Genomic DNA, 18671 nt, shown 5'->3' on the forward strand with positions numbered 1-18671 from the left:
AAGCCTTAGAATGAAGATCAAATATTCACACTGTTTTACTGCTGAGGCACTCAGGCAACTTCTCATCACAAGTCCTTGAGAAGGGTACTATATTAACCCTTGAGAAAAATACTAATACTTTGTGATAGCTGTCTCCACAGTATAGGAAAATCACCTAACAAAGTGCTTCAGTGCTGAGCAACGCTTGTTAGTGTTTTTTCCCCTAAATGAATCTTAAAACAGTCAATAAGGTTTCCTCGGCGGTGGAAAACAAATGCACGTGTTCTTATTTCAACCCAAAGTTCAGACTGAACTTAGAATACCCTCCAAAAATCAGTAGGTACAACATGGTGTTTGTGGAGAAATTTTCAAGCAGTATTTTAAAACAGAAAATACTCACTAGCTATTCACAGATATGGGGGACCAATAAACCATAAACAGTTCAACAAAATAAAATGCTAATAACTGTTAGATACGTGATTTGGGGCATGTCTCCTCACCTGTCTCAGGCTCAAATTGCTCATCTAGAAAGTTAGCTAAGTAGATTTTTAGCTCTTTTTAAAAAGCATGTTGTTAATTTTTGCCTTATTCAAATGCGACATGCATATGACCACATGTCCACAGATTCTACAGAAAGAACACAAGCTGTGTCTTCACAGAAGATCAAAATTTAACAATATGGCTGTGTTTATTTTTAAATAACTTGGAAATGGATTATTCTATCAGAAGAGAAGCTAAAGGGATGCATCCTCTTCCTGTATTTCCTCAAAAGGAAGGAGACCTTGGATTCACACCTAACCACAATTAAAAAAACCTGCCCACAATACAGCATACAATGCTGCCATATCGGATTAAGCTTTGGAAGCATAGGATAAATGCTAACAACCGCTTTGTAAGTCAAAGACTGAATCTCTTTTTAGTTCTCTCATTTTTCAAACTTTAGTTTATTCATCCACTTCACAATTAACAAATATATACCGGGGCATACATTGTTCTAAGCATCCTAGAAGAAAGACAAAAAATAAGTCAAGAGACTTGTCTTGTGTTCTAGGAGGAGTGATTAGACTTTTACAAAAAACAGAATATGAATACATAATTGCTTTCTTTTATTTAAAGTGGCTAACCACATAGACTCAACAGAATGATCAAGTGATTTAAACAGTAGTTTCCATTCTTGTATTAAGTTTATTTCAGAATTTAATTATTGGGAGAAACTGTATATTAAGGTAGGACAGCAGATTTTATATATCTGAAAAAAACTTACAATGTCATATTCTTAAAAAAAAATTATCCTTTAAATTAGAAAAAAAAAGGTCCAATGGGCCTTAAAAGTACTCATTTTTTTCCCTAACAAAAAGACGTCATTATATGTTTCTCAAGAGAGATTTTTATTTCTTGGACAAGTGATTGTTTCTAGAAAACTTTAGAAAACAGCACCAAGGGCCCTTTCAAACCCTGTCAAAACCAATTTTTTTCTATGCCAAATGTGTAAGTCTGCCTTCTAACTGAAGAGGTACCTCTTAGCTAAATGCCTATGAACTACAATTACCTTGTAGTCCTTTGTGTGAATTTCAATTTATAAACACAGCAATGGATTAACTGGTTAGATTTATTAGGATCTCAAATCTTATACATTTTTTGGCATAAGGGGAATGGAATCTAGGTCAAACTTAAAAGCATAATCAATAAGTATCATGGTAATTTCTTAAGAGAAACTAAATAAAAGTTTTTAAAACAGTTGCAAGATTTTTAAGGGACCCAAAACACTTGTTATCCTATCAAGAGTCCAAAGATCTGATGCTCTTGACACTAGGAACAATTTTTAAAGTGCTGTAAATGTTTTTTAATGGTAACTTCTTAAGAAAAGCTTAACTACTGAAATACAAGAATATTCTGGTGGAGTGATAGACTTATGCTATACTTTCACCTAATTTGGGATTTTATGAGACAAAGCTGATTGTTTTTTCATTGAAAAGCAGAATTTTTAGGTGCATAAAACCTAATGAAATGTTTAGGCAGTTATAATGTTAATAATTTATTTGTTTAAAATGTACAAAATATAAACACCGTAAATGCTTTAGGTTCGATCTATCTTTAAATAATCTAGTACACGCTGATAGCTTTAGTTGGGATTTTCATCATATAAAAAAAATTGGTTCTAAAGACTACTCTTCAAGTAGTCACAGTGACTAGGTTAAAACCACATTAGAAATTTATAAATATAAACAAATAAAAGTACTAGAGTACTTTCCCCCACCACGCTGAACTATAGCTGTGTTACAGATATATTTAATATGACATATTAGGAATGAGGCTAGTGGATTTTTCAGGAAACTTACAAATGTTAACTATTTTTGAAGATAAAAATTTTACAACTATTTCTATTTCCATACCCCTGCAAGTTGAATATGCTGAACAAAACAACCTTGTCTCGATAACTTACTGCCACAAATATGATCAATTATTTTACTGTGTCAAAATACAATGATGTCACCAGGGGCTGCCCTGGGTGCGTAGGGCTGTTACTCCCTATGACAGACGGACTCTACAGAGCTTTCTAACTCCGACATTCTATTTTTCTAAATAGATCCAGACTACATTTTTAGAGTTACCACAGAGGCTTTTTATAGTTTCTTCTTTCTTGCTGCAGGGATGTCAGCTGCTACTTGCTGGTATAATTGTGCCAGCCTCTAACTGAAATGAGACCGTTTATACTCCCTCTGTTATCTACTTTAAAACAAAGCAGCAACAATAAAAATCTTAACTGTGTGCTGGGAAAGCAGAAAGCCAAATCTGTAATAACTATATCTGAAGAGTACTTTACCTCAAAGTGAGAACCTAATAGATTTCCCTCCTCAAAGTAAAGTCCCAGAAAAATGAAACGTTACCTTTTTGTGTGTGCAAATTGGAAGACAAAACTCCTATGACCCAGATTTTGTAGATATGGAACAAAATAAAACATTAATTTTAATATATCATTTTTTCAACTGGTGTGGATTTTCTCATATTTTTACACACAGAGATACACACAAATGTTTCTTATAAAACAAGGCAAGATATATATTTTTTGCAGCATTTAAAAACTTCATGCATTTTTGCCACAGAAAGAACCATGATAAATGAATGATAGAGGAGATACTTTACCAGATATTGTCACCAAGACATTCAGCCCTTCAAGGACATCCATCTGCTGGAACCGCCTTCGGTTAATAAGAGGATACACCTTTCCTTGGCCACTTCTGTCCAGCAACATCAGGCCACTTTCTGTACCCACTAACAAATTCACTCCTGTTTAAAGGAAACAAAAAGCTGTACTTAGCATAGCATGCTGTCTGGAGCTGGTCAAGCAAAATCTTCTAGCACCACATAATAGATATTCATTTCACTAGGACAAGTCCCCGCTACAGAAAATCTTTATCTACTTACATATCCCTAGAATGACTGTCTTCATTACAAACCCTTCAGGTTTTCCTGTTTTGTTTTTTGGGAGAAAAGGAGTGTGAATGTCAAGAGCATGGATAAGAAAAGCTTACTCATTTGGAAATCAATTATTCTGGCTACAAAAGATGCCTACATCAACTGATCCAGGTTTTTAAAAATATCAACGCCACAAAGAAGTTAGGGACAAGAAAGTGTTGGTAAACTTTCTTATGAAAGATAGAAATTCTAATAACCTCTTGCCTCATCTTGGATCTCAATTTTACCTGTTCTCTGTTGTACCTGCCATCTCTTCCTCTCCACTGGTTCTTCTCCTAAACCTACACATTTGTATAGGTTTCTCAAACCTTAAAACAAATAAACAAAAAAATCTTCCACTTCTTACCTCTGCTCCCTTTAAACAATGCCCTATTTTACTTCCTCCTTTCACCATCAACCTTCAATTATTTTTTTCTTTTCTTTTTTTTTTAATAGTTCTGACAAAATCAAATACTTTAGGATAATCTGCATGTCAGCAGTGACAAATCTGATTATTCCTTTGAAATCTCTCACACGTCTTTCCTTTCTATTTCTGTTGCTTCCACTGCTTATAGCAATGTACTAGCTTGGCATTCAAGGCCCTTTAATGTGAGGCAGCTACCTAGGTGGTACAGTAGATTAACAGTGCCAGACCCTGAGTAAAAAAGACTCCTCTTCCTGTGTTCAAACCTGGCCTCAGACACTTAGTAATTGTCTGACCCTGGGCAAGTCAATTAACCCTGTTTACCTTAGTTTCCTCATCTGTAAAATGAGCTGGAGAAGGAAATGGCATACCACTCTAGCATTTTTGCCAAGAGAACTTCAAAATGGGTCATAAAAAGTTTACAACTGAAAAATGACTCAACAACAACAAAATGTGCCCCAACCTACTTTTTTATGTGCAGCAAAGTGGTACAGAGGATACAGCACTGGGCCTGGAGTCAGGAAGACCTGAGTTCAAACATGGCCTTGGACACTCACTAGCTATGTGTTCATGGGAAAGTCATTTAACTTCTGACTGTCTCAGTTTCCTCAACTATAAAGTGGGGATAATAATAGCTCCTAACTCCCTGGGTTGTGAGGATGAAATTAGATAATAATTATACAGTATTTAGTGGCCTGCCTGGCACATAGTACAATGTTAGCTATTTCTTGTTGTTGTTGTTATTATTATTATTATTTTCCTCCACTGTATTACCCTGTGTGAATACAACCCTCTATCCAGAGTTATTTTATAATTTAAAAGATACTTAATAATCTGTGCTACACATTTTGTATTTATGCTTTCTTTTCTTTTCAAAGTTTTTATGTGTGTATGTGTTCTTTGATGAAGTAGTCTGGAAACTCTTTAAGTGAAAGTCAAGAATTATAGTGTTCAGAATCTCTCATTGCACCTACACCTAGCACATGATATACGCCCAGTGAAACATTTGCTGAAGGCACGCAGAGATTACATATGGCGGGGTGTGTGTGTGTGTGTGTGCGTGTGTGCGCGCGCATGTGCTGTGGGGTGGGGGGGAAGATAAGGAAGCATTTGTTTCCTGAACTGTTCTCCCATGTACTTTCATTCAAAAAATAAAATAAAATGACTTGAAAATTCCCACCCAGCTGAGGTAAATTCAACTCTGAAAACTCACACTTTCTCAGCACCCTTTGCCCCTGGGGCTCCTCTCTCTAGAGGCTGGACATTACAGAACTCCTTCCACATCCTCCACCATTTAAGAACACCAAGAGAGAATTCACTTGATCATTTCCAAATCTAGCTGATCTCCTGGATTTCATGAGCTACAGAAACTCATTATTCTGCAAGATGAATTCAACTCTGTAATTCATACCTCCCCAGATCATTTCCCACCTGCAGGACTTTATTATAACCCACACCCATCCTCCAAGTCCCCTCACCCCACTTGCATTTTAGCTTATTTTTATGTTGTCCTATCTCATTAGATTGTGGCCGCCTTGAGAGCAGGGACTATCTTTTGCCTTTCTTTGTATTCCTACCACTTCCCACAGTTCCTAGCACACACACCTGGCTTTAATAAATGTTAATTGACACTAACTCTAAAAAGAACACTAGATCACGAGTCAGAATGGCTCTATTGGCTCCCCAAAATAACTAAATTTCAGATTAGTATTAATTTTCCCTTTATACATTCCCCAATTGATAAACGGCCAAAGGATAGGAATAGACACTTTTCAGATGAACAAATTAAAGCTAACTATAGTGATGTGAAAAAATGCTCTAAATCACTATTGATTAGAGAAATGCAAATCAAAACAACTCTGGGCTACCAGATCACACCTATCAGATTGGCTAACATGACAAAATAAGAAAATGATAAATGTTGGAGAAGATGTGGGAAAATTAGACCACTAATGCATTGTTGGTGGAGTTGGGAACTGATCCAATCATTCTGGAGAGCAATTTGGAATTATGACCAAAGGGCTATAAAACTGTGCATACCCTTTGACCCCGCAATAACATTTCTCGGGCTGTATCCAAAAAGATCATACAAATGGAAAAAGAACCCACATATACAAAAATATTTATAGCAGCTCTTTTTGTGGTGGCCAAGAATTGAAGGGATGCCCAACAACTGGGGAATGGCTGAACAAGTTGTGGTATATGAATGTAATGGAATACTATTGTGCTGTAAGAAATGATGAGCAGGCAGACTTCAGAAAAACCTGGAAAGACTTACATGAACTGATGCTGAGTGAAGTGAGCAGAACCAGGAGAACATTGTACACAGTAACAGCATCACTGTGCAATGACTAACTTTCACAGACTTGGCTCTTCTCAGCAATGCAAGCATCTAAGACAACTCCAAAAGACTCATGATGGTTTTGAAAATGCTGTCCACATCCAGACAAAGAACTATGAAGTCTGAATGCAGACTGAAGCACACTATTTGATCTCTTTTATTCTGTTGTTTTGTTTCTTCTTTCTCGTGGTTCCTATATTTCTTTACAACATGAGCAATGTGAAAATATGTCTAAAATGAATGTATTATATAGAGTCAGACTGCATGCTGTCTCGGGGAGGGGGAGAAAATTAAAAACTCAAAAACTTATGGAAGTGAATGTTGAAAACTAAAAATTAATTAATTAAAAAATTTTAAAAGATTCCCATTATACAATAATGTAGAATCAGTGTGCTAGATCTAAGAGATCCTGGGCCTACTATTTTGGAATGCTTCTAGAGAAATTACAGACAAGACTTTATGAGCATACCAAGTATCATTAATCTATAGAAATTATGGGTAAGAGACATTCCTTAGCTATGGTAAAATTAATAATTGGTTAATATTTTACCTCTTAAGATATCCCAAATATTCTATACCCCAAAAGCCACTGAACTTCAGTGATTCTTCTTTGTATATATCTTGTGTATTTTAATAATATCCCAAGTCTGTACAGCTATAAGAACCTCATTTGATGGAAATTGCTGTATTCTGCGCAAGTTTTTGAGAACAAAAAGAAACAAGATTTTTAAAGAAAAAACTGTAAAAAAAAATAACTTCAAACAAATGGAAGTGTTCTTGTACTAAGTTCCATGTTACCTTCATAATTAGTTTCTAAAAAGTGCATAATTCTGTAAAGCAAAGAGTGCAATATTTGGAGGAAAACACACAAAAATAAAATGGAGTTATTAGAAAACGAAAACCTTGGAAACCAGGTTTCTACTAAAAATAAACTTGGCATCGCCCCTTCCCCAATAAACTTCTAGACACAAAGTGTTGTGATCTTTAAGAACTTAAATTTAATTAAATTTTATAATGGTGGGAGCTTCAAAAATTCACTAAAACTTTCTAGCACTGAGTAAAAAGCTGCAAGTAACCTTATTCAAGATTCTCAGGAGGATTATGGGACAATGAAAGAGGGTATCCCAGAATAACTCTTCAAAAACCTTTGCCCTGTTTAAGAATTAAAAAAACAAAACACCCCCCAGTAAATTAACTGAGCAAAGTGCTTCAAGTACAAAACAAAAGAGAAAGATACTATGTAAGACAGAGGAAAAACAGGTCTTTACAAGAAGAAAGTTGGGTGACATAGTGGATAGAGTGATGGGCCTGTAGTCAGGAAGACCTACATTCAAAACCAGCCTCACTTACTACCTTTGTGACCTTGGGCAATTCACTTAACCTTTGTCTGCCTCAGTTTCCTCGGCTGTAAAATGAGGATCAAAATAGCAACTGCCTCCTAGGGGTTACTGAGAATAATATAATATAGTAATTGCATACTGTACTAAGTATTTTACAATGTAGTAGGCACTTAATAATTCCTTTCTTCCTGAACTAGTCAGCAGTTTTAAACTGAACCTGCTAGACTGAAGATTAATACTACAACGTAAAGCAGCAGACACTTGGAATCATCTTCATGTATCTGGCTACCAATTAATATTTTGCCTTTCTTAAAATTTTATAATTCTTTGAAATGTTTAGCCCTCATATACATAATTAGTAGCAAGAAAAAGATGTATGCAGCTAGGTGGCACAGTGGATAGAGCAGCAGGCCTAGAGTCAGGAAGACTCATCTTTCTGAGTTCAAGTCTGGCATACCTGTATGACCCTCAGCAAGTCACTTAACCCCATTTGCCTCAGTTTCCTCATCTGCAGAATGAGCTGGAGAAGGAAATGGCAAACCACTCCAGTATCTTTGCCAAGAAAACCCCAAACAGGATCATGAAGAGACAGACATGACTGAAATGACTTAATAACCACAAGGAGAAAGATGTGCCAAAAATCACTACAAATTAAATTCATTTGTGTACTAGATTTATCCTCTATAGGATCACAGAGTTAAAAGGGTTGTTGGCGGCTATATCTAGCTCAATTCCTTCATTTTGGAGTTATTTTATAGATGAGAAAACTGGGGCCTGGTTAAGTGAAATGACTTGTCACTGACTTCACAGATAGTGCTACCTCCCATGCCCCTTAATAATAACTAAAGCCGCCTTATCCCCAGTGCCTCATTGCATAAGGAAGTAACACTACAATCTCGAAGACTGTGGCAGGAGAATCCAATCTCTGGTAGGTCCAGCCAAACTGGACAGGCTTCTAGGATAGGCTTGGGCAATGGGACTTAGTATCTGTCATCCAAGGACCAGCCTAATTAATTTCAGAGAGGCTCTGAGGCCTTCCTGTGATTAACTATTTTTGTCAGCCTCAGCAGATGAAACTGTGCTAAAACACGGAGAGGTTGTGATCTTCATAAAAGAAGATTATCCACATGGATGAAGTCATGTTAGAGGCAAGGTGATATAGTAGACAGATGGATTAAAAAGTCAAGAAGACTTGAGCTCAAATTTAGCCTCAGTCGAACTAGCTGTGTGACTCTGGGCAAGTCACCTACTCTGTCTCAGTTTCCCCACCTGTAAAATGGGGAACATACTAGCACCCACCTGCCAGGGTTGTTGTGAAGGTAAAATGAGACCGTATTCGTAGAGAGCTCTGCAACGGCTTGTTGTTAAGTCATTTTCAGTCATGTCCAATTTGGGATTCTCTTGGCAAAGGTATACTAGAGTGGTTAGCCATTTCCTTTTCCAACTCATTTTACAGATGAGGAAACTGAGGCAGGCAGGGTCAAGTGACTTCCCAGGGTGACATAGCTAGTAAGTGTCTGAGGTTGGATTTGAACCCAGATCTTCCCAACTCCAGGCCAGGTGCTCTATCCACTGTGTTATTTATCTGCCCACTGTAAGTGCTTAAAGTACCATATCAATGCTAACTGTTATTAGCTATTATTATCATATAAAAGTGCTCTTAAAACCCAGACCTTCTCATGCTGGTGGCTGTTGCTCCCTCCCCACGAGGGGGCCCTTGTCTCATATTTTACTAGCAATACTGAAATGAATTTCCTCAGCTTCATCTTTTTTTTTTTTTTTAAATCTCTACATGACAAATACTGTACCTAGTCTGTCATCCTTCCCCTGGTCTCAAAAGAAAAGTCTTCTCTCCTGTTTTAAGATTGTCCATCCCTTTCTAACCCCATAGACCTCTCCCTCTCTGGGAGTTTCCTTCCATGATTTTAAACATGTTTGGGGGTGGGGGGATTAAAAGCTCTTCATGACTCCCAATCCTTTCTCTAGTTACCATCCTATAAGTTTCCTCTCTTTCACTGACACGGTGAGGAAAAGTGGGGTGATAGAGAGAGAATTTTGGTAAATATTATGCTGTTTCCATCTCTTCACTTGTTAACCCAGTGCAATATGATCTTTATCCCAGTCTGCTCTACTGAAACCATGCTCTCAAAGATCACCAGGGCCTCAAAAAGGCTATTCCAATGGCCCCTCTTCAGCCCAAATTCTACAGACTTCATAATCTGAGAAATCCTTGATTCCTGTCATTCACCCCATTTATCAAATGCAAGCTACTAAATCTTGTGGGTTCTAACTTTATGACACATCTTATTCTGCTGTTTACATACCCAGTGTCCTAGCTCAGGCCTTACTGACGTTTACTTATGTTGTCTCCCTCATTAGAATAAGTTCATTAAGTGGAATAATAATAGCACCCATCTTCTAGGGTTGTTTTCAGGATAGAATGAGATACTCGTACAGTGCTTAGCATATAACAAGTGTTATTATGGAATCAGAAAGACTTATCTTCCCCACTTCAAATCTGGCCTCATACAGGTACTAGCTGTGCGACCTGGGCAAGTCACTTAGCCCTGTTTGCCTCAGTTTCCCCACCTGTAAAACGAGCTGGAGAAGGAAATAATAAACCACTCCAGTATCTCTGCCAAGAAAACCCCAGATGGGGTCATGAAGAGTTGGACACCACTGCAAACAACTAAACAAGAATAAAAAAACTTAATAAATGCTTTCTGAATGACTGGCTTACTTCCCTGAAGCAATCAAGCTTATCAATCCCACAGCCTTCAACTTTCTCCTAACTGAACAATTATAATTCTTAAAACTCTTTTTCAAAAACTCCTCCTTTCCTTCCTCAAATTAAAGGTAATCCTGAAAGATCAAGTCCCAATTCTCTTCTCTTCCCTACCTAAGACTCTTTCCCTGGGAGAGTTCATCTCTTTTCCAGACTTTAATACTTACGTAGAGATGAAACTCATCTGCAAAATCTGAGGCCACTCAAGTGTGAGTCCCATTTCTCTAACTGTTGCCTGAGTGTGTGGAGCACTCAGATACTCCACTTTAAAACTTAAAACCCAGCATTTCTATATCTTGTAGCAGCAAGAACAATGTCCTGAGTGTCAGAAAACTTTGGTTATAGCCCAAATCTGCCATTTACTAGCTTTCTGAACCCTGGAAAAGTCACTTAAACTCTGAGTTTCAGATGCTTTATCTGTTAAAACAGGATAATAATACATGTCCTACCAAGCTCAAAGGGATCTGAGAAGATCAATTTTGATAATATATATATATATATATATGTAAAATATATCAAAATAGATACAGAATACAGAAAAATGCAAAATACATAAATATTCATAATGTTTTTTATAATGTAAACCACTGAGAAAAGCTATTACCCATACTTCCCAAAGGAAGTACAAAATAACATAGATAAACAATCAGACCCACATAACCTCTGTTTGTAGATGTGGTGACATACATCAGAATAGGTCTACATAGACCCAACAGATGTGTCCCCTACAGAAGTGAACTGGAACTTAACTGGGAGGGACACAGGGGAAGTAAACCACATCTCACCCTTATTAGGACTGGATGGCTACAGAATTCAAACCCTTATATAAATAAAAAGTCCATCCAAGGGCACTTCCTCTAGACAGAAGAAGGTACAGAAATGAAGGGAAGAGGACAGAAGACCACCTACCCCATAAGGCAGCACATAAGATTTCAGAATTAAACCTCTTCTTGTATTTGCGAATCTCCGGGGTATCACTCTGTGGTCGAGTATTTGTAGGGTTCACATTGACAACTGATCCCTTCCGGGTGGGATCCTGCCTTATTGCTTCACATCTCATTGCTTCACTAGAAAATCCCACTGAAAGAGAGTAAGTATATTTAAAATTAACCTCTAAAAACAGTTTGATATTGCTCTACCTTAATTTAAGAAAGACATTTATATGTAAATGGCCGATACTTCATTAAGGAAAGAAATGTCTAATTTTGTAAGGAATGCAAATGGAAAAAGGAAATAAAACTATGCAGGTCACTGCAAATCAAATAATGCAAGCATGATGAGAACATTCTTCGCATCCCAACTGCTGCCCCTTGTTTGCAATCCCCACGTCAGGACTCAGCTAAGTTCAAGGATAACCAATTCAGGGCACCAGAACCCTACTTTTCAGTGGCTTTCTCGCTGTCGCTTTTACTTACCCACAGAAGTCACTGTTGTCCCACTAGATGGAGAAATCTGTAGTAATCTGGGGTCTATAAAAGGTGTAAAGGAGGAGGAAGATTTGTGTTTCTGGAGTGTGTTACTAGCGGACTGAGTCTGCAATGTAAATTTCAACTTTATTAATATAAATGACAATCAACAAGAATGACAACAATCAACATTTTTCAAACCACTCCTGAACTGCGCTGTTTCAAAAGCACCAAGCCCCTACCCCTTCTTCCAGCATCTCCCAAAAAACAGGCCAATGAGACGACACTACGTGCACTCCTTCCACAACCCTTTCACTGCCACAGTCTCCATTTTGCGCAGATCTCAAAGGGAGTGATGGAGAAATGGGATATTTTGCCAGGAATGATCTGAAGGATCATCCTTCTTTTCCAAGATATAGGAATAATTCACCTAAGATACTGTTACCAGCTAGAACCACCAGAATGTACTTCTTTCTCTTAGGTGTGTGGGGGAGGGTGAGGTAGGGGGTTAAAGATTTCTAATCAAAACTGTCAAAATACTCGTGTCTCTGAAATTGAACTTGATTCACCAAATAACAAATTCAGTTTTGTGCACAAAAAAACCAAAACAAAACAAAACCAAATCCATCTAGGATATGGTATCTGCTCCTCCACGGACTTAATAAATTTCAGTATTCAATCATACCCATTTTCTAATATATGTTCTTTTATTTTAAACTGAGCCTCTTGCCAGAAAGCTGCAGCAGGCTAATCCAATATTATGACATATGAATAAAACTATTAGACCTGTATATTAAATAAGGGCTTGTTAATGTGAAAAGTGCAAATGGTGAAATAAGGACCACCAGGGTGATTTTTTTTTAATAAAAAAAAAATCATTGGTGTTTAAATAGTATAACTTAATACATAAAAAAAAGAGAAGACTAGTGAAACAAATTGTTAAGTGGAAATGGAATGACAATTAAAAACAGAACAAACAGAAAAATAAAATAAACTTGCCAGTTTAGTGAGTTAAGGGTTATAGTGATAATATCACACATTAGAGCAAAAAGGCACAAAGTTTAAAATATATATATATATGTATATAAAGGAGGAATGTGAGTGTAGGTGAGGTGCCACTGTAGAACAAAGGAAAGTGTTTATTCAAATTGCCTTATACCATTTCGAATACAGGATGGGTGTTTGAGTGTTACATCACTACTGTGCTGCAGTCCGTAGACCACCTATGTTTACTATACTCCCGCTGGATCTACTTACATACTCTACTACTGTTAGCATGCCGATTACCTAAAACTGCCACGATCTCTTTATGTGGAGTTGTCCAAAGTCTTTTAATTGGGTGCTCACAATACAGGTAGGTGGAAAATCTGACTCTACCATCGATTATTCTAATCTATCACTGGAAATGGCCACTTACTTATTTTCCTGATGTAGCTAAGGATTATGCTCCTATCTATGCTCACTTTCCAAACTCTGTAGCTCCATGCAAAGGAAAATAGGATATTCAACTGCTTTTGTTTTTCCAAAGCTGGCCAAATTGACATATTTACATCTCATCTTTAGAAATCAACTTCACTCCTGTCTCCCCCAGTCCACACAAAGAAATCTAACAAAACCTGCTTAGGCACTGGGTGGTTGTGGAAATGTTTTTTGTAAGGGCTTTCCCCCCCCTTTTCACTTAGAAAATGAAACTGCGCTCTAGCCACGTATCACCTTCTTCCCCCTTCAAGAGACCGCAGATTCATTCCAATGAGCACCCAGACAGAGCACTACACTCAAGCCCTCAGAGTAAACAGAACCTCCAGATTACAGCAGAAAAAAAAAGAAGAAAGAAAGAAAAGAAAGAAAACCACTCAAAGACCACTACTCTATGCTCCCCTGGGAAGCCAAACTGCCTTAGATTTTGGCATCTTTCAAACTCTACATGGTTGTGAATTCTAAGAATAAAACCCCATTAATAACAGGGCTACCCTCAGAAAGAGGCAGCCTGCTTTGAAAGGTCCCCTGCTACAAAGCCTATAGCTACCTAGGTAAGGCAAGTCTACTTAACTGAGTTTCATAAGTTTATTCATTGATTATTAAATGATGAGGGCAGATTCCTCAAAGGATCAAAAACACATCTGCCCCCAGGCATTCCAAATATCAAATTGGGTCTGAGTACACAGCAACCAGTTTAGTTTAAATTTTTATTTAACTGAATACGAAGAAAGCCATGCAACTAAACTAGCTATAGAGAAGTAAAAATAGTGAACTGGCAAGTTTTTTTGAGGGGGTGGGGTGGGGGTTGGGGAACTGAGCTAGGGTTAAGGGGTTGTATGCAGATCTGAAACATGTTACTTAGGTTGAGGAGAAGGGGAAGGTGATAGAATAAAGCAGGATGGGCAAGGGGATGAGGGTGGGGGTGGGTTGGGGAGGAGGGGACTTGGCAAGACTTCTTCTGCAAACTAGCCACCAGGCAGTATTTGGTCTAACCCTATGAAAGCAGCCAGCTGTGGTGCGGAGACATACCTCATTAGGAGTGAGCTTGTCCTGGGGTGTCTGTGGGGACATGGTGGGTGTCGGCTGGCTGGAGGATGGGGAGGAGGAGGTGGAGGAAGTGGAGGAGGAATGGCTTTGCTGTAAGAGATCTGGCAAGAGGTGAATGCGACCGGCAAAGCCATTGCTCTCATGGTGGCTGGCACGCTTTTGGTCAACTGTACTCTGTAGAAAAAACAGGCACACTTGTCTTGCTCAAGTGCTGCTGCAGTTGCCTATGACCCTAATGACTCTGAGCTCCTTTTATCTTTTTAAAGCGCTGTGTAATTTTTCAAACTTCTCAACAAATCAAAGTGCTAATTGGGGGCTAATTTTGCTCCAATTCCTGATGATTCCTTTACTAGATGCCCGGGGTAAGAGCTGTTGTGTGTTGAGTCAACAGGAATCAAGATACCTCCTCCGGCCAGCATAACCTGACTTTAATCTAATATCCATTAGGCCACCTTGCTACAAAAACAATTGTCTTTTAGGCATCTGCCAATCTGAAACTGAAGAAATTACTCTCCTTTGTTTCTTTCTCTCCCCACTCTTGACTAGGTTGCTGTACCTTGAAACACACCCACAAGTAAAAATCCAAACCACCTTCTTTTTTTTTGGCGGGGGGGAGGGGGCCCTGTTCTAGCTATTTAAGCAATAAGCATAAGTTTGTCATTGATCATTAACAGTCAGGTATAAAAACTAAGGAACACGAACAGAGAAAGTCTGCGATAACACAGACACAAAAGGAGTTATTTAAATATTCAACAAGTACAAGAGAACTAACATTTTGAAACATAAAAGAGAGACCTCATGACCCCCTGAAATCTGCAACCTGTCCCTGTCTCTGAGGCTCACCCTATAACTCGTTTACCCACTTCTCTCAGTGTTTTTATCTAGCTTGTCCCAGGGACATGTCCTCCCCTGTAGCCTGAGAGATGTTCAGAGCCGAGTGTCTTCCTCAGAACCAGTGTGTTACTCTGCTACAGAAACGAGATGTTTTCCTATTCTGCGCACCCTCTTAACACCTGTATCTTTTCTGCTTTCTGGACACAGACTATGAGAGACTCAGCACAAGTGCTCGGATGAGAACCACTGACGGACATGCACAGGGCAGCAATGTGAGGTGGAAGGCTACTGTTTTCTCTGCATGCACCAAACACCTGTAATCTAGAGCCCCCAAACCACTCTCCTACTCTCTGTGCTTTATTAACATGGACAACAGATAAAATGTAGAAAACAGCAGCATGAGTGAATGAGCGAGTGGGTTAATGACTAACAGAAAAAACTATGCATCTGTCGAGTCAGAGGAGAAGACAGTACCTGGCGGACAATTAAGGTGCCCTCTTTCGATGGGGTCATGGCAGGTTCACTTTCTACATCATCATGAACAATCATTGTTTTTACTGACTCAGTTTCACCATTGCTCAGATTCAGAGATGATCTGTTTAACCAAATAAACAGTTAAAAACCGGGTTTCCATATGCCAGAGAGACACCATTTCCATTCAAACTGTCAAGTTCTTTTCAAGGCCATCACATTAGGACATGGAAGCAAAAAGTCCCCCCACCTCTGCTCTCCCCCTAAAAAAGCATGTATGGCTTTTCCCTTAGTAATCAAATTGCAATTTGGTTTTAACCAAAATTTTAGATTAAAAATTTTTATTTCATTAAATCAATCCGGCAATTGGTTTTGGTTTTAACCAAATTTTTAGGTTTAAAAATGTTATTTAATTAAATCAGTCTGGCATTTCCCCATCTAGCAGAGTTGGTAATTAAAAAAAAATAAGTTAGGAATTCATACATACAGAGAACTGACTTTTGATAATTTTAAGGAGCTGCCAAGTTTGCAACTTCTTTTATATTGAAAAAAAGTAGAGGAATGCACACATAGCCACTCTCTTTCTCTTCAAAAATATACCCAAGACTGACACTGCTCTGGTGTCCTCTGGTCCAGAAGTGGATTCATCTGCCCCTTCTTGTTCCATATCATCATCTTCTTCGTCTGTTGTCCCAGATTCTTCACTGGATGAGGAATAGTCTGTTACTTTGTGAGGAGGTCGAACATCTTCTACAGCTCGAAGTTCCTTGGCCAACGCAGTCAAGTCCTAATGGGAAGGGACAGGTAGGATGAAGAAATAAGGATGACCAGGGATTACAAACAAAAGGAGGGAGAGAGAGACAGAGAAGGAGGAAGCCTTGGGGCAACTTTTCTTACAGGCTAAAGTTATTTTGGTAATTTTCTCCTATGTCAAGTTAAAAGCTTTTCATACTTTTAAAACATCAACACAGTCTGTCTTAAACTACAGGTTTTTAGACAGAATATCTACTTAGGTTGTCTATCATCTTTCCCTTATGGGGATGAACTCTTTTTAAGGGCATTTATCAGACATAATATCTTAGTACAATAATAGCATTTGGACAAGAATTTGCTTATGAATTACATTTATGTAATTTTAAAGCTTACAAATCACTTTTCTCATCACTATCTAATGAGGCAGGTAGAACAAGTAATATTTCTCCCATTTTAGAGACGAGGAATCTTAGGCTTAGATAGGTTAAGTGATTTGTCCAGAGTCACAGAGCTAGTTAGTACCTGAGCAAGGATTTATATTCAAGTCCCCTCACTAACTGCCTGTGTCTCTACGTGGACTATCTGTGCCTGACCTGTGATGGAGTCTTCCGAGCTCGAGATCTGATCAGCCACAGTCGACCACACTGTACCTTAAACCCAATGTAGTGATGTCATTTTGGTCTTCTTGAGCACAAAGAATAACCAACCAACCAAAGCTTTGTCTTTGCCTCTTAATTAAAAATGCCTCCTTATTAACTGAAGCCACATCGATACAGCTTTCATTCTGGTTTACCATTTCCACTCAACAAATAAGATAACTATAAGATTAACTAAGCCAGGTAGCTAACTAGAATCTGAAAGAAGTAATACATGAAGTCTCTAGCTACTAGAATAAAATTTAGAACATCCATTTCTCAGGTAGGAGAGAAAAAACATCTTACACAATTGACCTGCAAATCCAACTCACTGTCTTTTTTCTAGGATAGATAAGAAGTTTTCTTGTCATTACAGTAAAATCTATATGAAATAACTTTTATAAATCTAAAATACACAGCTCAAATTTGCTTAAGAATTCAATAAGTTTATCCAATAACTGTTGCTACTTACCAAAAATTAGTTACTACAGCCAAAAGGAACCAGAAAAAGGGAAACCAAACCATACTGTATACCGAAATCCAATATGATCTTATGGCACTAAATAATTACAATTTAAATTCCATAAATAAAGCACATTTTGGGGGCAGGATTAGAAAAAACATGGAAAAAAATTAGGAAGAAATCTCTAATAACTAACACATACTCAAAGCTGGAAAGAACAAAAAAAAAATTACAAATGAAAAAGGACATGATACCGAAGACTAGAAAAGGAATAAGTTTAAAAATCAAGGGAAGGGGTTGCTTTGGCATTCAACTTTTGTAAAGAGTGCTTACCACTTCTCCCTGAATCATTCAGTACAATTGTTGTTTAATTGAGTCAGAGGCATCACCATGGTGGAGCCATAAGGGGAGGACACAGTGTGAGGAAGCATGATGAAAGAAAGAAGAAAGAAAAGAAATCAAATCAGTCGGAAATCAGAAATCTGATTTCCACAGTGTGTAATCAGCCACACTTGACCATTAATTGATTAAATGAGAGCTGTATAGTAGCAAAGGCTTGACAGTTACAACCAGAACCCAATATGCCAAAAGTGGAATTTGAGTAACAGCTATGTTTTTAAAAGAATATAGTATTTTTCAATACATTATAAGACATTTATAAGGCACCTGCAATATTTAGAGCATAGAGGTAGGCACTGGAAGAGACACAACTTTAGGAAAGACAAGGTCCCCATCCTTATTGGCATAAAAAAGAATCTTGCAGGTCCCCAGATGTGGGGTGGATGAATAGATGCTAGTGTTTAAAAAAACTGATGTGTAATTTTTCAAACTTCCCTATAAATGAAAGGGTTAATTTTGCCTCAACTCCTGATGATTCCTTTACAAGATGCTAGAGGTTTGATTTAAAAAAAAAATACACGTTTATATTTTATATAAGAAAGCAAACAGAGCTGTTAGAAGCAAATATATAACAGAAGCATAAATTATTTACTGTTTCTTTATCAGGCTGAGATAGGGAAATAGAACAGACCTGTGATTCACTGGAATCAAGAATTTCTAGTGGAGAAAATACTAGGGCATTTCCTCTGCACTTTAAGGCTTTAGCAAGTTGCCTAGAGATCTAAGAAGTTAACTGACTTAAACTCCATTTAAATTCAATAAATAAAGTACATATTTGGGGTGTGATCTGAAAAACCTATGGAAAAATTAGGATTACACAGTATGTATCCATGGTACAGCAGGAAGCTAAGTCTTCCTG

At 37.8% G+C, this 18671-nt stretch overlaps 1 protein-coding gene across 33 annotated transcripts in view; it reads right to left on the bottom strand.

The window, feature by feature from the left end:
* MAP4K4 (mitogen-activated protein kinase kinase kinase kinase 4) overlaps positions 1-18671 on the bottom strand; it is a 267340-nt gene that overhangs the window by 14193 nt on the left and 234476 nt on the right. For 20 of the 33 annotated variants that reach the window (XM_078147396.1, XM_078147392.1, XM_078147401.1 and 17 more), the window contains 6 exons: positions 16174-16349; positions 15566-15686; positions 14240-14431; positions 11741-11858; positions 11235-11405; positions 3124-3267 (listed from right to left, as the gene is read on the bottom strand). In XM_078147396.1, the coding sequence (XP_078003522.1) occupies positions 3124-3267; positions 11235-11405; positions 11741-11858; positions 14240-14431; positions 15566-15686; positions 16174-16349 (922 nt within the window). The remainder of the gene's footprint in view (positions 1-3123; positions 3268-11234; positions 11406-11740; positions 11859-14239; positions 14432-15565; positions 15687-16173; positions 16350-18671) is intronic. The other 13 variants (XM_078147407.1, XM_078147403.1, XM_078147414.1 and 10 more) reach the window with 1 other exon arrangement.

Source organism: Phascolarctos cinereus, unplaced genomic scaffold, assembly GCF_003287225.1.
Source record: "Phascolarctos cinereus isolate Bilbo 61053 unplaced genomic scaffold, phaCin_HiC Scaffold_7;HRSCAF=346, whole genome shotgun sequence".
Lineage (NCBI taxonomy): Eukaryota > Metazoa > Chordata > Mammalia > Diprotodontia > Phascolarctidae > Phascolarctos > Phascolarctos cinereus.